This window comes from Acomys russatus, chromosome 16 (assembly GCF_903995435.1).
Source record: "Acomys russatus chromosome 16, mAcoRus1.1, whole genome shotgun sequence".
In the NCBI taxonomy this organism is placed as follows: Eukaryota; Metazoa; Chordata; class Mammalia; order Rodentia; family Muridae; genus Acomys; species Acomys russatus.
In genome coordinates, this window is record NC_067152.1 from 20531224 (window position 1) to 20549982 (window position 18759).

An 18759-nucleotide genomic window follows, 5' to 3' on the forward strand; every position below is an offset into this window, starting at 1 on the left:
ATAGAGGAGGACTAAAAGTGGTAGACTCAGTAGCACCTTGTCTAAACAATGCCGCACTCTACTCTCTCGTCCTTTCTATCTGGACTGCTGGCTTTCCTCCTACACACACACACACACACACACACACACACACACACACACACACACACACACACACACACACTTTAAACCATAGCCATACTGTCAAATCATTATTATTATTATTTTAAGACTTATTTATTAATTATGTATATACTGTTTTTGCCTGTATGTATGCCTGTGTGTCAGAAGGGAGCACCAGATCTTATTATAGATGGCTGTGAGCCACCACTGGGTTGCTGGGAATTGAACTCAGGACTTCTGGAAGAGCAGTCGGTGCCCTTAACCTCTGAGCCATCTCTCCAGCCCGTGAATCATTATTAAAATAAAAAATTTTATATGCAGTATATTTTTTCTTCTGTTTGTGAGATGTAGCTGTTATTATCAGGACATGCTTTAGGGTGTGGGATCTTCAAGTGGGTGTGAAGAAGAAAGGACAGTGAGTTCATCGCTGCCTGGAGCTAACCAAAAGGGCAGATGCAGCATGGGCCCTGATACTCAGGCAGCTGCATCAGACAGATTTGAGGCCAAGCTTTAAAGCTAATGGCAGAGAACAGGTCATTTTTTTTTACCTAGATAGTTAACTTACGCAGGTTATTTTATCCTGTACCTGAGGTTTATCTGTAAAATTGTGAGGGTTAAATAAAAAAGAGTTCTGTTAAAATGGTTGGCATTCAGTATGATAGCTGCTGTTTTGTTCCTCTGTCCTGGTAAGAGCTACTTGAGTGTGGTATATAATTTCCTATTGGACCATTTTGGAATGCCAGGACATTATCTCTGTAATCATTTGAAGATTTCAAATGGAGTGTTTTCTAAATTTTAAATATTTAATCATTTAAAATACTAGAATAAGCTATTTAGATGTAAAGTTGATCCTACCTTAATATTTTGCTTAGTATATATTATTGAATAAAATAATTACTATAAAAACAACCTGGAAGCCTGGTGTGGTGGTGCACACCTGTAATCCCAGCACTCAGGTAGGCAGAGGTAAGTTATATCTCTGTGAGTTTGAGGCCAGCCTGGTCTACAAAGTGAGTCCAGGGCAGCCAAGGCTACACAGAGAAACCCTGTCTCAAAACAAAAACAAACAAACAAAAAAAAGCAACCTGAAGAAGTTTCTGTTTTCTTTACATTCTTTCATTTGAACAAATCATGTCTGTATGATTACTATCCAGATGTGAGAACTCAACCAAGGCTTTCTAAAACCTTTTTGACAAGTTCATTTACATATATTAGGCCCAACATTCATTTTGCTATATTAGTCTCAGTTTAATCTTTCCTTGGAGGTTCTTCTTGCTGCAAGAAGAAAGCAATTCATTATTTCTGATTTGCTGACACAACTAGAAAGTTTTATCCAAAATTCTCTTATAAAGCTATGGAAGAGCTGAGTGTGGTGGCGCACGCCTTTACTCCCAGTACTTGGGAGGCAGAGGCAGGTGGATTGCTGTAAGTTTGAGGCCAGCTTGGTCTACAAAGTGAGTCCAAGACAGCCAGGGCTACACTGAGAGACCCTGTCTTGGGGCGGGGGGGGGGGGGGGGGGGGGGACCAAAACCCAAAAACAAACAAAAAATGTTAGGGAAGAGGAAACTAGACATTTAAAATAAAACATGTAAATATCCTTGTGAGCTGTATTCATTTTTCTTTACTAATCATTTGGACTAGCCTTTTTTTTTTAAGTGTGTGTGTATGTTATATGTTGAGGTCAGAGGACAACTTGTAATTTCTTTCCTTCCACCATGTGAGTCCTGAGGATCAAAATTACATCCTTTTTTATCATACGGCTTCTTATCTATGACTCAAAATTAATGTATTCTTTGATTTTTTTATTTTAATCTTTATTTCTATTAATTTGTTACTATTATAACTGATTATATTAAATACTGATGTTAGTAACCTAGCACAGGAGAAAGTATTTTGGAATTTTTTTCAATTATAAATCTACCAAAATAATTTAAATTTTGAATTTAAATTAAATTGAAATTTAGAGCCGGGTGTGGTGGCACGCCTTTAATCCCAGCACTCGGGAGGCAGAGGCAGGCGGATCGCTGTGAGTTCGAGGCCAGCCTGGTCTACAAAGTGAGTCCAGGATGGCCAAGGCTACACAGAGAAACCCTGTCTCGAAAAACCAAAAAAAAAAAAAAAAGAAAAAGAAAAAGAAAAATTTAGTTTTACTCTGGTAAATTACTTTTAATGTGGAAAGATGTACAGATTTTTTTCTCTCAAGTTTGGCATTAATTTCTTTATTTCCCATTTTAAGCAAATAGGTTTCTCAAATGCTATTATTTTTAATCAGCAGTCTCTTAGAATCTCCTACCAATCTCTGTGTACTAATTTGTATTATTTATACCAATATTTTTCATTTAATAGTGTCACATATTATCCAAAACTGTTTTTCGATGGGGAGATACTAGCTACACTTACTGATTTTACTATCTTACGTGTGAACATTTGCATATTCCTTTGCCATTACAATTCTTTCATTCTTCAATACTTATTTCTTTACGTAAAGTTGAGTAATCTTGTAAGAAAGTTGTATCAAAATGTTTTCTTTGTTATAATTCTGTGTTTTATTTTAGGTGATAGCCTTAAATTTTGTACCTATTTTTTCTTTCTCAAAACAGATGATCCATAATTATATGGAGCACTTAGAAAGAACCAAACTTCACCAGCTCTCAGGGAGTGACCAACTAGAGGCTGCAGCTCATAGTAGAATTAGGTAAGCTTTGGTTACACTTCTGCCTGAGAAAATGTGAAACCAGTAATCCATCTTTTTGTTTCTGTTTTTCCTGTTTTTAGTCTGGAAACAATAGCTAGTCTGCTCCTCAAAATCTCTCCGGGAAAGGAAAGAATAGCATGCAAAAATAGAAATACCACTGAAAAGGTTAAATTACAAGCTTCATAACTTTTAAGCAACACACAGTAGGATTCTAATTTTTTTTTTTTTTTTTTTTTTTTTTTTTTTTTTTTTTTTTAATATACTTGAAGGGAAATCAGAGTGGGTTTGAAAATTTCCAGTTTGTGGGGTATGCATTTCTTCCATAAAGTTGGTCCTTTTTGTTGTGGAGAAGCATGTTTAAAAGGATTAGCCAGCCATCTGTTTGATGTAGGAGTGTGAATAAATTATGCAGATCTCTAGGTATTGTAGCCAATGAGCTAAGCCAAGTCTCCTAGCGGAGAGGACCGTAGTTAATAGGCTGGCTGTCCTCTGGGTTGCTGCATAAATGCTAGGAGCAGGAGCTCTATGGTTAGGAGGAGGGGAGAGCGGAATGACGTCATCTCTTGGGAGCCGCTGCAGGATGGAGTGGAAAGCTGCTGCTGATGGCATTGTTTTTGTGGCAGCAGCTGAATGACAGATCCTCACTACAAAGATACCCCTTTGGCCCCCGTGTAGGCCTCCTGGTTCGGACGTTTCACCATGCCAGCACAGCGCCATGAATCCTGGATGCATGCTGCTGTTTGTGTTTGGCTTTGTTGGCGGGGCGGTGGTCATTAATTCTGCTATCTTAGTCTCTCTCTCTGTTTTGCTGCTTGTGCACTTTTCTATTTCTACCGGTGTGCCAGCGCTGACGCAGAACCTACCAAGGATACTCAGGTACTCCATCCAGTCTCTCCGGAAGCCCCTGCTTCGCTCGTGGCGGCTTTTTTTTTTTTTTTTTTTTAATTATTCTTAGCACCATGAGTCTGCCTTGTAACCATTTCTATTGCAGATTCAAACAATGGAAAACGGGCTCAAGCTAGGATGTCTATTATTTTATAGGTTCCGAAATGGAGCCCTGTCTTTGTGTTTCGAAATTACAGACCAAAGAAAGGGATTCTCTGTTGTATATAGATATAAGGTCAGGGTGGTCTGAATGTTGAAGAGTAAGGAAGAGCAAGAGCCGAGGACAAAGTCCAAGTTTGTACAGCTCTGAATTTAGCTCTGAGCTTTGAGGGACAAATAACGTTTATGGTGGGTGTTAGAAATGGTTAGCCACAGAATATAGGTTAATTTTGTTTGAGTTATCCTTTGTCTAATGAAAGGTTTGCTATCAGTTTTGCAACATTTAACAACAGCTTATGGGAACTGAAAAATATTTTCCTGCTACTTTAAAATATATTTTAAACTAAAAAAAAAAAACACCTTAAAAAATTCTTAAGACAAGAATAGAATGCTTTCCCCTCACTGTTCGAACATCAAAGTTGTGAAAGCTTTACAAAGCCTATTGACTATTGTTCAGTCAGAGGTCGCCCTTTCTTTTCTTTGTACTCCTGGGTGCAAATACCCAGGCCTGCTTGTGGGGGCGGGCATCAGTCTGTAGCTCTGCTGCTGTTCTCGTTTGCAGCCTGTGTGAGCCACCTTCCACATCTTAAGTGTTTATGGTTTGCTTTCTTGTTTTCTCACTCATAAACTCAAAGTATCTGATTTACTGAGATTTCTGTTGTGTATGTGACTTGAAGTGAAGATTCATAGAATATAACTCATTAGCATTTAAGTGATTATAAGATTACTAAAATCCTAATTCAGATTTAGGCGGAAAAAAATGGAAGTAGTTCCTTCTGTGTGGTTCCTTTTACTCCTAGGCCAGCTCACATTTGATTTTAATGCTCAGAAATTAGATTTCTTTCTTTTTTTTTTTTTTTTTTTTTTTTTTTTTTTTTTGAGATGGGGTTTCTCTGTGTAGCCTTAGCTGTCCATTTTTTCTTTTTTTAAAGATTTATTTATTATTATACAGTGCTCTGCCTGTGTGTATCTCTGTAGGTTAGAAGGGGCCATTAGATCACATTATAGATGGTTGTGAGCCACCGTGTGGTTGCTGGGAATTGAACTCAGAACCTCTGGAAGAGCAGTCTTAACCTCTGAGCCATCTCTCCAGCCTCAGAAATTAGATTTCTTGTATTGTCTAAAACTAGGTACTGGAACACTTATATTCTTTCCTTATCTATTTGTTTTGAAACAGGTCATGTAGCCTAGGCAGGCCTTGAACCCTACAGGAACAGTCTCCCTCACAGTGCCGGGATTCCAGTTCTCTGATGGGTACATTCCTGATGTATAAAAATGAGGGACAATCTGACTACTTTGTATATATTAGTACATGAAAGAGTTGTACACAAGTCTGTGTATATGTAGGACATAAGGAAATTAAAAACCTGTAGACTCAAAAATATGTATAATATTAATATAAGACGAGTTAAGTGCTATTTTGGACTTAGGCTATATTGGAGAAGCACTGCCATGCATTGGCTAAGACTTTGTTGCTGCACTGTCCCACGTATGCAGCCCTGGGGCCTTTAGCAATTTGTCTAATCTCGTAGTTTCTTCCTCTTAAGCTATTTACCTCTGACTGATTTTTAAAATTAAATGAGCATTATTTTGCACTTAATTACAGTTGCAAAATATATGGCCCATTAAATAAGTAAATCAACTTCATAGTCATTTGTGTATTCTTACATTTTTTTATAGAACTGGCTTTTAATCTCAGTCCAGTTACTATTACATAAAGTCTTGGAACATCATTTTTCCTATTCTAAAATCTGGGAAAGCAGTGCCTGCTTGCTGTTTGGCTTGGTCAAGTAAAGTAAATCAATTATCTGGCTCAGTTCCTGTGAATATAGCCAAGAGACTATTTGAAATACATATTTTCAAAATCAGTTACACATATAAGCTAATATTTAAGTAATCAACAAGAAAAAATGAGTCTATGGAACTAAAGCTATTAGCCAGAGAATATAGCAAAGATTCTGATACTTGCCAGCCTTGCTTCTGCTGGGAGTGAAATGGTTGGACAGTGACAGCAGGTGTTTCAGCTTAGGGATTTAAATGTGCCCCTGGGTGTTTTCCTATGAGCTCTCCATTTTTTGGCTAACTTTTCTGTGACTTTTATTGAAAGGTTTAATAATATAGTACTAAACATGCACACCAACAAAATTCAAGACTGGTGCTTACCTTTAGAGAAAATTCAAGATTGGTGTTCACCTTTAGAGAACTTGTCAAGAATGCTGCACGTCTCAGCCCATCAGTTATCTACTTGATCATTACACAGAGGAGCACACGGAGATAATGGTTTTCTAGAGTTGGAGCAGAGAAATGAGAGGCATCTTTGACGCATTTGGTCCCTTCTCAGATATTTTCTCTGAAAAAAGTGATTAAAAAGCAAAATTGATAGTCAGGAATTTTTCTTTTATTTTGGATTGTATAGATGGAATAGCAAAGTAAAACTTGGGCTTGAAGAAGACTCTTCCCTTCAACTGTTTAAAATGTTTCAGTATCCCTTGTGTATAAAGGCGTTCGTTCACATGGGAAGATGATTTTGATGACCACTGGCTTGTAGCTCTACTTTTGTTGAGTTCATGTGGTGGATTCTCATGAAGTCTGTACTATCTTCCTAGCTTTATATTAGATACACTCTGATTAAATCCCTCCTTGTGTTTTACTTAAGGCATGAAGGTTTGTTAGGAAATAAAGTCAAATGGTAGTTTGGGAATTTCTGTTCTCAAAGTATGTATCCAAAATTGAGAATAGATATCAGGCTAACAACTTTTCATTTTGTCAATTAAAGAAAAAAACTTGCTATCATTTAATGAGAAAAAAAACAAGAGTGTTGGGATTTAAGAACAAAATAGAAATGATGTTGCTTAAAGTAGGAGCTAGTAAGTCTCAAGAAACAGCAAGTTCTGTTGCCTGGAAATATAAACATGTAATATGTACTATATAATCCATTAGGGAAAAACTTTTTTGTTATTGACTTATAAAATAGTGAACTAGTGTTTAATTTGCTTCCAAATTGCATTTCTTTTTTTAATTTTTTGTTTATTGTTGGAGTGTGCATGTGGAGGTGAGAAGACAGCCTGTAAGAGTTGGTTTTCTCCTGCCACACAGGTTCTAGAGACGGAGCTCAGGCTGTCAGGCTTGGTGGTAGCTGCCTTCATCCCTCTAGCCGTGGGCTTGTTGTTTTGAGACAGACTGGTCTCTGTCTTGCTTTGTAGTAAAGGACGACCTTGAACTCCCAATCCTCCTCTAGTCTCTACCTCTCAAGTGCTGGGACTATAAGTATGCAGCACCAGTCTCAGTGAAGAGAAACTTGAAAAGAACTGCTCTTTTTTCATGGCAGAAGTTTTCTTATCTATGCTTTGCCTAAAGGAAGTAATATAGTATGATTCGTAGAAAACTAGAATCTTCATAAATTAAAAAAAAATTTTACTATTGAATAGTATTCCTGATTCAAAACAGTATACTCAATTTTCTCTAGGCAGAAAAAGCCTATACTCTAAAAACCCTGGAGCTTGAGGAAGCAAGAAAACTAGGGACAAGAGATTGGGGAGGTTGCCTTTGCCTGCTCCCTATGACTGCTAACGACATGATCAAACTCAGCTCCTCTCCATGGTTACCAGACCAGACCACCACTAACTTCCCGGCAGAGCAGGTGTGCTGATGTGTGCCTGTAATCCCAACACTCAGCAGGCAAGGACAGAAGAGCTCCAGGTCAGGGTCAGATCAAGCTAAGTACTGAGACCTCATCTCTAAACAACTCCAAACCAGCCTGCTGAAACCAATGTCTAAACAGTTTCTCCATATGCTTCTTAATTTCGGGGCCAATGTAAACTTTTTAACTGTCCTTTCTCTTTGGTATATACTTATTCAGGTGTGCATATAGTACTGTTTACAGGAGCTGGTTGCACACTGAGGAGGGGAAGCTCTCATAGCCCAGACAGACCCTGACCTTGTTAACCTTCTGTCTCATCTTCCAAATACCTGGGGTTACAAGTCTCTTCTTCACAGCCCAGGCACCAAATTTACAATCATGACAAATAAAAAACTAAAATGAATTTTTTTTCTCCTCTCTTTAAATAGAAAAGAACGTCCTATATCACTAGGAATTTTCCCTCTACCTGCTGGGGATGGACTGCTTACACCTGATACTCAGAAAGGAAGTGAGACTCCAGGATCAGAGCAATGGAAATTTCAGGAATTAAGTCAACCACGTTCTCATACCAGCCTGAAGGTAAGCTTTAGCAGTACATTTTATAAATGTTCTTATTCAAATAGAAGTAGCAGAGAACTGAAGGATAATAAAATATAGTTTAGGGCTGGCCAGATAGTTTACTGGGTGAGAGTGCTCGCCCCCCAACCCTGACAGTCGGAGTTCATCTTCAGGATCCACATGGTAGAAGGAGAGAACCGACTCCTGATTATCCTCTACACAGCCACCATGGCTCCAGTTCACACATCATCCCATCCCACACAAATAATAAAATCTATATTTAAAAAAGTAATAGCTTATATACATTTTAGTTAGAAAGTTATCTTAAAAACAAAACATAGATGAACTCTTCCCAGGGGTGTATGTTTTTGCTAGTTAATTTTAAGTTATATAGAAAAACAAACCAAATGCTGTTACATCTTTGTCTTAGTTAAGGTTACTATTGATGTGATGAAATACCAATGCCCAAAGTAACTTGGGGAGGAAAGGGTTTATTTGGCTTACAATTCCATATTACAGGTCATTGTGGAAGGAAGTTAGGGCAGGCACTTGAAGGCAGGAGCTGATGCAGAGGCTATAGAGGAGTGCTGCTTATTGGCTTGCTCAGCCTGCTTTCTTATAGAACCCAGGACCACCAGCTCAGGGGTGGTGCCGCCCACAATAGGCTGGGCTCTCCCACATTAATTTCTAATTTAAAAAATATCCTACAGCCAGATCTTAATGGAAGCCTTTTCTTAATTTAAGCTTCTCCTTTCTGATGATGTCAACTTGTTTCAAGTTTACATACAATTAGCCAGCACGATCTTAGCTAGTATACTGATGACAAGAGTTTCTTTTATATTTAGTCCATGTAGTATGAATCTAGAATTTAGGGTGCAGTGACTTGTGGATCTAGTTGGGATTTCGTTTATGTTTAGTTTTTTATTTTGCTTTTGTTTTTGTAGTACTGCGGATCAACTTAGGGTATTCTTGTTGTTTGTAACTACTTCTTGGACCCTATATCCAGAAATTGTAGCTGTTTACTTTTAGTATTGGTGGTGGTGGTGGGGGCACATTTGTGGAAGTTAGGACAACTTTTGGAGATTCTTTCTTCCACTGTAAGTTCCAGGAGTGGAATTCAAGTAGTCAGGCTTGTGCTGGAAGCACCTCTGCTACTCAGTCATTTTGCCTGTGAGCTGTGAGCATGATAATTAAGCACTCTGCTACTGAGACACATTCCTTCTTATTCTGAAATGGTGTCTCACTAACTTTTCAGCCTGGCTTTGAACTCGTATAGCTGTAGTTGAAGCTAGCCTTGAATTGTGTTCCTCTTCTTGCCTCAGCCTCAGAGTAGCTTGTAAGTATACACCATCAGGCCTGGCTTATGTCCTTTGCTTTGTTATTAAACTTTTGTATATTTTGTGCACCTGCTTATTGTCCATGTGTATCCCATCTGGGTGCGGTGCCTGTGGAGGCCGTAAGAGGGCGCTGAGTCCTCTGGAACTGACATTACAGATAGTGTGAGCCCACTCAGTGTAGGTGCTAGGAATGGAACCCAGGTCCACTTCATGAGCAGCAAGTGCTTTTAGCCACTGAGCTGTCTCTGTAGCCTCTCCTATTATTTAAATTAAAATTACTGCCATCTAAAATCCTTGGTTCACTGTTGGAAACAGCACACATTAGTAGGGCTTTACTTTATTACATTTCTCATTACCTTGAATCAGGGTGTCACTATGAAGACCACATACTGACCTTGAACTCAATGTAGTCCTCCTACTCCAGCCTTCCAAGTGCTAGGATTGCAGGTATGCCCAACACGCTCAATTATAATTTTACGGGCTGGCGAGATGGCTCAGAGGTTAAGCGCACTGGCTGCTCTTCCAGAGGTCTTGAGTTCAATTCCCAGCAACCACATGGAGGCTCACAACCATCTATAATGAGATCTGGTGTCCTCTTCTGGTATACAAGTATACATGCAGGCAAAAACACTGTATATATAATCAATCAATAAATCTTTTTTAAAAATTATAATTTTACTTGAAAGACAATACATTTTACTTTCTTAAAACTACTTTATGAAAGGGTTATATAAAATGCATTGTGTTTAGCCAAAAAGGCCTGGTGTTAATTTTTTAGAGAGCATATTTTGATCTAGAACAATTTAGTAAATAATTGATAAATATAGTTAATAAGGTACTCTAAGAAGAAATACATTTAGTAATACTTGGGCTGGAGAGATGGCTCAGAGGTTAAGATTGACTGCTTTTCTAGAGGTCCTGAGTTCAATTGCCAACAACCATATGGTGGCTCACAACCATCTATAATGTGATCTGATGCCCTCCTCTGGCATGCAAGTAGAGAATTGTAAAAATATTAATAAATAAATCTTTGTTAGCCATGGTTTCATGCAACTATAGTTTGAGCTATTAGGAAGGCTGAAGCAGCAAAGTTTCGATCAGTTTGATTTGCAGTTGATGTAGTATAGGCTACATACTGAGTTTCAAGACAACCTATGCTACAGAGAGAGACCTTACCTCGACATTAGACAGAGAAGAAGAGAGGAAGAGCAAGCTCTCATTTGAGCTCATTCTGGGCAACACAGACCTTACCTTAAGAAAGAAATGTAAAAGTTTAGTTATGGGCTGGGCGTGGTGGCGCACGCCTTGCATCTAGTACTCAGGGAGGCAGAGGCAGGTGGATTGTTGTGAATTTGAGGCCAGTCTGGTCTACAAATGGAGTCCAGGACAGCCAGGGCTACACAGAGAAACCCTGTCTCAAATAAAACCAATGAATAAATAAACAAACAAACAAAATGAAAGCCTGCCAGGCACAGTGGAACATACCTTCAATCCTATCGTAGCACTCTGTACTAGAGATAGGCAGATCTCTGCGAGTTCAAGGTCAGCAACTACATAGTGAGTTTCATTTCAACAAGAGCCACATAAGACCCTGCCTACACACACACACACACACACACACACACCAAAAAACAAAAGGAAATGAAAATAAAAGGCCTTTGTATATTGTAAAGTCTACTGTATCATTAAACTCAGGTGAGTTCCAACTCATTATGTAGTCAAGGATGACTTTGAACTTCTGATATGAGTCCACCTGACTGCTAGAATTATAGTAGGCATGTATCAATGCACCCGGTTAATGTGATGCTAGGAATTGAACAAAGGCTTCATACGTGCTAGGTAATTTTTCTCTGTGAGAACTTAATTACAGGGAACTTAGGCACTATTGCATTCCTAGCATTTAGGAGGTTATTAGCAAATTGTAGGAACTCAGCACGCCTAGCATTTAGGAGGTTATTAGCAAATTGTAGGAACTCAGCACGTTTTGTAGCTATTGAAACAGCTATGGATCCCAGGCTGATGTTATCTTTATAATTCTCCTGCCTCAGCCTCCTGAGTGCTAGGATTAGACATGTACTCCCATATTCAGCTACAATATTTATTTATTTATTTTGGTTTTTTGAGACAGGGCTTTTTATTTATTTATTTATTTATTTATTTATTTATGTATTTAGGTTTTTTGAGAGAGGGTTTCTCTGTGTAGCCTTGGCTACAAAGTGCTGGGATTAAAGGCATGAGCCACCATGCTCGGTTTAGAACATTTTAAAATGAACTGTTTTATCTTTATGTATGTGTTTTTGTGGTAGTATGCTACCTGTGTGGTCAAGGAGGCCAAGAGAGGGCGTCAGATCCCTTGGAGCTGAAGTTATAGGTGTAAGCTACCTGGATACAGGTGAAGTTAGTTATGGGATATTAGGTTTGAGAACCAAACTAGGATCCTCTAGAAGAGCAGAAGTGCTCTTCACTGATGAAATGTCTCTCCAGATCCAAATTATTTGCTTAGACGTTAGTCTTCTGAGATACTATGAGTGATCTTTCAGCTGTAGATGGTAGAGATATTAGAACCTTTCCATTGCTTTTTGATATGTACTCAAAGCAGTAGGAAGTCATTAAATATTTGAAATTTCTCCTCGTCTCAGAAGTATCTTAGACACTAAGTATGCCTATACCACTTCATGTATAATTTGTTAGAAGCTACTTGTGCTTAGAATATGTCAATGATGACGTCACCAAAAGCATTTGTTCTTTATTCTGTATCCACATTATTTTTTTAATGTACTTGTAGGATTAGTAGATCTTCCAAAATACCTCTTTCAATTGCTCACTTCCTGTGTTCCTTTTTCCAAGACAAACTTAAGTAGGAAGGATACTTATAGTATATTAAAAATGTATACCATATGGCAGCTATGTTTTAATTACTATCCCGAGTAAACTGTAAGGGAAGATTATTGTAATTCTTTTTATTTAATCCAGTAATACACTATCAGAGAACTTTATTGGCAAGTTATAAACTGATTAAGAAATGATTAATAATGGATTTTGTCCACTCTGAAAATACAAAGATATATTTATTATTCCCCAAAGAGTTTAAGGTAAAATCCAGTCTGTTTGTGCTTGCTCTGTGGAAAGGCTCAGCAGGTAACAGTTTTTAGAGATGAGATGTTGCATTGTAGAATGCGAAGTGCACTTTGTAAAGTATGCCTGCTGATTAGAGTCCATAACCAGATACGTTTCTCTAACTTTGTCAAGAGCTGGGCGTTAGGGCTTGATTCCCACACAGACCAAGTGCTGGGCAATGCCACTAGCTTCTCATCTTGGTTTTCATAGGAGAGAGGAGTTGGAACAGGCTGTGTGTATGTGTTCATGCACTGGGTGTTGCTGGTGTGAACCACTCACTGTTCCCAACTTTTTACATGGTTGCTGCAACTCTCTCTTTTGTCTCCTGAGAACTTTGATAAAGACCTAGCTATTTTTAGACATTCTTTGACTTTATTGTGAAAGAAAAAAAAAATCAAAGGTCACAATTTTAAGTGACTTTAATTTTGCTAGTACAACTTTTTTTTGGTTTTGGTTTGGGTTTTTCAGTTTTTCAAGACAGAGTAATAGCTCTGGCAGTCCTGGACTCGCTTTATAGAACAGGCTGGCCATGAACTCACAGAGATCTGCTTGCCTCTGTCTACCAAGTGCTGCAGTTAAAGGCATGCGCCACCATAACTGGCCTAGAATTTTTTTGAAGTAAGATTAATATGAGAATGTTCTGTGAGAAAACGAGCATGACGAGTAACAGGAGGCAATAGAGAACCCTGATGAAAGAATGCTACAAAGGAGATTTGCCAGGGATAGTGAAATTATGAATCTTCTTTTTTGACTTGTTGCAAATTTCCTGGTGTGAGAGATGTGCTGACAGTAAGTGTTACAAGAATTCCGAGGGTTTCTGAGAGTGATGCACCTAAAACTGTTCTAGTCTTTTCTTTACATATTTCCTAATACACTTTTCAGGGATAGAAAAAATAAGTAAACGATAGGATTTAAAGTATTATTACATGCTGTTAAGAAGGCAAAATAAAACTAGGTATGGTGGTGCTTGCTTTTAATCCCAGCAATTTGGAAGCAGAGACAGGTAGACCTCTGAGTTCAAGACCAGGCTGGTCATAGAGTTTGACCCAGCCAGAGCTATACAGTAAGAACACTCCCTAAAAGAAGAAGCAGCCAGCATTGTGGTGCACACTTGATCTCAGCACTCAGGAGGCACGGGCAGGCAGAGCTCTGTGAATTGGGAATATTGTGCAGCTGTAGTTGTATAAGGAAGAAGCAATAGCGACCCCAAGGCTCCGTGTTGGGGCTACATTTGGCAAAGCCGTTTCTCTTCGTCCTGCTTCTCTCATACCTTCCTGTAGCACCAACACACCTTTGGGTGAATTGGCCCCAGGCGTCCTTCTTTGCAAACCTTAGTGAAAATCTCTCAGTCCTTACCTTGCCTTTTTTCATAATTTCCTGGTTTGAGTGCATTCTTGAAAGGTTGGCCTCACCTCCCACTTGCTCTCCTCTGTCGTTTTGCTTCTCTTCAGTCCTCTAAATACTTAATACTTAATACTTAATACTTAAACTGCTGCACTTCTCCCTAATTTAATTGGCTCAGGTTCCATGTCTGTACATGGTGTCTGACCATTGCTGTTTACAAGTTTATCTCTAGCCATGAGTCTTTTCCTGAACTTTATGTTTTTGCGTTTGGTTGCATTCCTTCCGGATTTCTCTACATTCAGGTTTTACCTGCTTTAGTTACTACCACAAGCATATCATTGCAAGACCAGTCTCAAGTACCACCGTTCACATCAAGTCTCACTCTTGACTCCGTGTCCTCCCTCATCCCCTTCCCCTCGAGGCTGTTGCCCAGGCTGGTCCTTCTCCTTCACTACCCTCTACAATATTGTTGACACTGAATTAATATCCCCAAGTCAAAATGTAGAGACCAATACAAGGAGGAAAATGGAAATTTTATATTTTATCATTAACTGAAATCTCTTACTGTAGAACACATGAATTGCAAAAAAATAAAGCAAATGGACAAAGCTGTTCTTTTTTTCTTTTCTTTTTCCTTTTTAATGGATCATAGAAGTACTGAGTATGAGAATGAGCAAAAAAGTTGAAGTAAGAAGTTTTCCTCTCCCTTATACCCTCCCCCCACAAATTGTTCTGGGGCTTGAACCCAGGGTCTCATCCATGTTAAGCAAAGTCATTAACACTGGCTTTGCATATCTGCAACCCAAGGCCAGCCTTTTCATCTAACTGAGTGACAACAGGGAGCCCTGCAGGTGATAGCCACAGCGCAGGAGTGCGCCCCACTTTCTCTTTCCTCACTGTCTCTGCGCAGGTCAGACTTAGAGTCACCAGACAGGACAGAGGCAGCAGGGTTAGAGCTGCTGCTGAGAGCCTGCTGTGGAGTCAGAGCTGCAGCAGTGTAAGGGATATCCGGTCAGCAGGGCAGCCTGACTGGCGTTGTCAGTTTCTGAAACAATAACAAAGGCCTACCCAAGTAGAGAGAGCAGGCATGGGTGTCTGAGCCTTAGCCTGTGAGGAGAACACAGGGGAGGGGAAATTTGGAAATTTATAGGTGTCTGTTCAAGCATTTTGAATTACAGAGCTAATAATAGGACTACATAGCACTTATAAATGGAGAACAGGCTGTTTAAGAAAGGTAGAGTGACAGGAGGAGTAGAAAAAAGAATGGGGATGGCAGGGGAGAGAACCGCAAACTAGAAATACTAGTTTTTGTGTGCCAGAAGAATTGACTACAAAAGAGAAAGATGTCCAGCCTGGTCTACAAAGTGAGTTCAGGACAGCCAAGGCTACACAGAGAAACCCTGTCTCGAAAAACCAAAAAAAAAAAAAAAAAAAAAGAAAGAAAGAAAAAAAGAAAGATGGATACATCAGAATTCTGGAAGATGGGCAGGGGCAGGGAGTCAATCACATTCTGAACTGCAATTCCAGTCTTCCTTGAATGGGGCACCTTCATTTTCCTAGGTTTGCTCTATAAGCAATGCTGTCGTGAGTAACCAACCAAGGTCTAAAGAGTGATCATGAAAGCCTGTGAATAGGACAAGTGTTTGTTTATAGTTGCCCCTCTACACTTATGTGTGTATTCCTCAAGAAGTGTTCCCTTTGGTATGACTCTGGGCTGTTGACTGTTAGCAATGTATAACTTTTAGAACTGAGGAAAACAACAGTAAGTAGTTGCAAAGACTGGATTGTACCTACTTAGTAAGTTTTGGAAGAGTCCTTTTATGAAGCTATGATGTGAAATGCTTCTATAGAACCACTGAGAAGCTCATGTTGTCAGGGCCCGGCATGTAAAGGCCGTGGTCAGGGTGCGCTGCATTCTTCAGGGCATGTGCTTAGCATACAGAGCAGGAAATGAACAGAGCCGGCATTCTTGCTGAGAGCCTTCCACCCTGTGTGTGGGAAAGTTCAGGAATTGTTTCTGTCTCCGTGGTCTTTACAAGCTTTAACACCAACAGTAGTTGCACCACACTCCTGCTGTCTTATTCCTCTTAGGAAATGTGTTATCTTACATTTTAAAAGAACAAAGCTAAAAAATTTGGAGGTAATTTTTTAGTATAGCAGAAATTTTAAAAAATGGAATTTTAACAAAAATGGATTATACATTGTGATTCCATATTCTTTGCAGAACATAAAGAGTTTGTCTCGTGCCTGCAATTTTTGTCTGAACATGCCCATGTGTCCTCATTGGATAGATTCAGGAAGGAAACTACAACATCCTTTGTGATGGTGTGAGATCATAAAAGGATAGACTTGGTCTTGTCACTCATTTTAAAGTTTTGCTTGGGGAAAAGAAGATAGAATTATTTCTTTGTGGAAATTTGTCTCCTTTTGTTTTGGAGACAGATGTCACTCTAGGCGAGGCTGGTCTAGAAATCCCTGTGTACCACAGTGGCTTTGACTTTAAAGCAGCCCTCCTCTCTGTCAGCCTCCTAAGTGTTGCGATTGTAGGCATAAGATACCAGACCAGGGCTGGCTTTGCTTACACGTTTATTGTTTTGTTTTGGTTTTTTGAGACAGGGTTTCTCTGTGTAACCTTGGCTGTCCTGGAACTCTCTTTGTAGACCAGGCTGGCCTGGAACATAGCAATTCACCTGCCTCTGCCTCCCAAGTGCTGGGATTAAAGGTGTGCACCACCACCGCTGGGCTGCTTACACATTTATTGTAATGGATGTTACCAAGATGCTTATATGTGATGATAATTAAAATCAGTGAAAACCTAAATATGACTTCTTTTAAGTCATTGACACATAGGTGTTTATTAAATACTCACTGATATTTAGATGTTCAAATAAGCTTTCACAGTAAGGAACAAGTAAAGGGCCTCAAGCTCCTGAGTAGCTGGAATTACAAGCTTGTACCACCATGCCCAAGACAGACTTTGGCTTTTACATGTGCGTATTGACAGCACATACTTAGTTTTTATATTTTTAGCATAAATAGGCTTTTTTTTCATTTAACATTTTTCATTTCATTTTATATGTTATAAGTGCTTTGCCTACTTGTATGTATGTCCACCCACCGTTGGTATTCCTGGTGCCTGCAGAGGTCAGAGGAGGGCATTGGATCTCACAAAACTGGAGTTATAAACTGTTGTTGAGTAGCCTTGTAGGTGCTGGGAACCAAATCCTAGTCCTCAGAAAGAGTAGCCAGGACTCTTAATCACTGAACCATCCCTTCAGCCCTTAACGCTGTTTCTTAATAGTGTTTGTTTGTTTTTATTATTTTATTTATTTATTTGGTTTTTCAAGACAGGGTTTTTCTGTGTAGCCCTGGCTGTCCTAGACTTGCTTGTAGATCAGGTTGGCCTCAAACTCACAGCAGATCTGCCTGCCTAGTACTGGGATTAAAGGTGTGTGCTACCACACCCGGCTGTTTGTTTGTTTTTAAATAGAGGTTTCACTGTATAGCTCTGGCCAGTCTGTAATTGACTATGTAGACCAGGCTGTCCTTGAATTCAGATCTACTCTATTCTGCCTCCCTAAGAGCTAGGATTAAAGGTGTATGTCACCACACCTAGCAGACTTTATATTTGTGTAAAGAGAACACCTCCCTTCTTTTTAATGGGTATATGAGATATGTATGTTTTTATGTGTTGAGTGCAAGAATGTGTGTGCTATAGCATGAGGTTGAGGTGGTCAATCCTCGATTTGATGTCTATCTGGCTTGAGACAGAATCTCTGTTTTGTCTTTACTACTCACTGATGGTCTTCAAGCTTCCAGATACCTCCTGCTTCTGCTTTAGGAGCACTGGAATTAGACTTGCTACCTCACCTGGCTTTATGTGGGTTCTGGGATTCAAACTCAGATCCTCACACTTGCATGGTGAGCACTTTATCCACTTAAGTATATTCCCTTCCCTTTGTTCCTTGTTTTCCCTTTGGTGAACAGACTTCAGATTTCCTTTTTCCCTCTATTGTTGAACACTTGGTTGGCCCCACAGCTATTGTGAACAAACACTGATGTGCAAATGTCTCTGTGGTGTGGAGTTCTTCATGTGGATGTCTACGAGTGGTATAGTTGGGCTATACGGTAGATGATTTTTTAGTTTTTTTTTTGAGTAATCTACTTGCTGGTTTTTACAATAGCTGGGCTAGTTTGCATTCCTACCATCAAGATATAAGGGTTCCCTTTTGTTCATCATCTCACCAGCATTTGTTATTTGTTTTCTTAATGACTGCCTGTAAGATAGAACCTCAGTGAGGTTGTTTTTGTTTTGTTTTGCAAGACACGGTTTCTCTGTGCTGTGATTAAAGGTATGCACCACCAGCTGGAGAGATGGCTCAGCGGTTAAGAGCACTGTCTGCTTTCTCAGAGGTCCTGAGTTCAATTCCCAGTAACCACATGGTGGCTCACAACCATCTAAAATGAGATCTGGTACCCTCTTCTGGCGGGCAGGTGTACACGCAGGCAGAGCCCTGTATACAAAATAAATTAATTAAAAATATTTTCCAGGGGGGGAAAAAAGGCGTGCACTACCACTACCAGGCTTCGATGGATTTTTGTTGTTGTTAATATTTTAAAATTAAATTTACTTTTGTTTTATTTGCGACAGCATGTTATCACGTGTCTCTGGTTGTCCTGGAACTTAATGGGTAGACCAGATTGGCCTCAAAACTCAAAGAAATATGCCTGCCTCTGCCTCCTACAGGGAATAAAGGCCTGCACCACCATGTATGGCCACAATGAATTTTACTTTGCATATGTCTGATAGCTAATACTACTTGCTTATTTTCTACACAACTTAATATTTTAAATATAATTTTGCCTACTTAAGAATTAAATCAGGGCCTGGAGAGACGGCTCAGAGGTTAAGGGCACAGAC

At 39.3% G+C, this 18759-nt stretch overlaps 1 protein-coding gene across 2 annotated transcripts in view; it reads left to right on the top strand.

The window, feature by feature from the left end:
• Spag9 (sperm associated antigen 9) overlaps positions 1–18759 on the top strand; it is a 129744-nt gene that overhangs the window by 47026 nt on the left and 63959 nt on the right. For both annotated transcript variants that reach the window (XM_051158329.1, XM_051158328.1), the window contains exons 4-5: positions 2704–2798; positions 7911–8061. In XM_051158329.1, coding sequence (XP_051014286.1) covers positions 2704–2798; positions 7911–8061 — 246 coding nt within the window. The remainder of the gene's footprint in view (positions 1–2703; positions 2799–7910; positions 8062–18759) is intronic.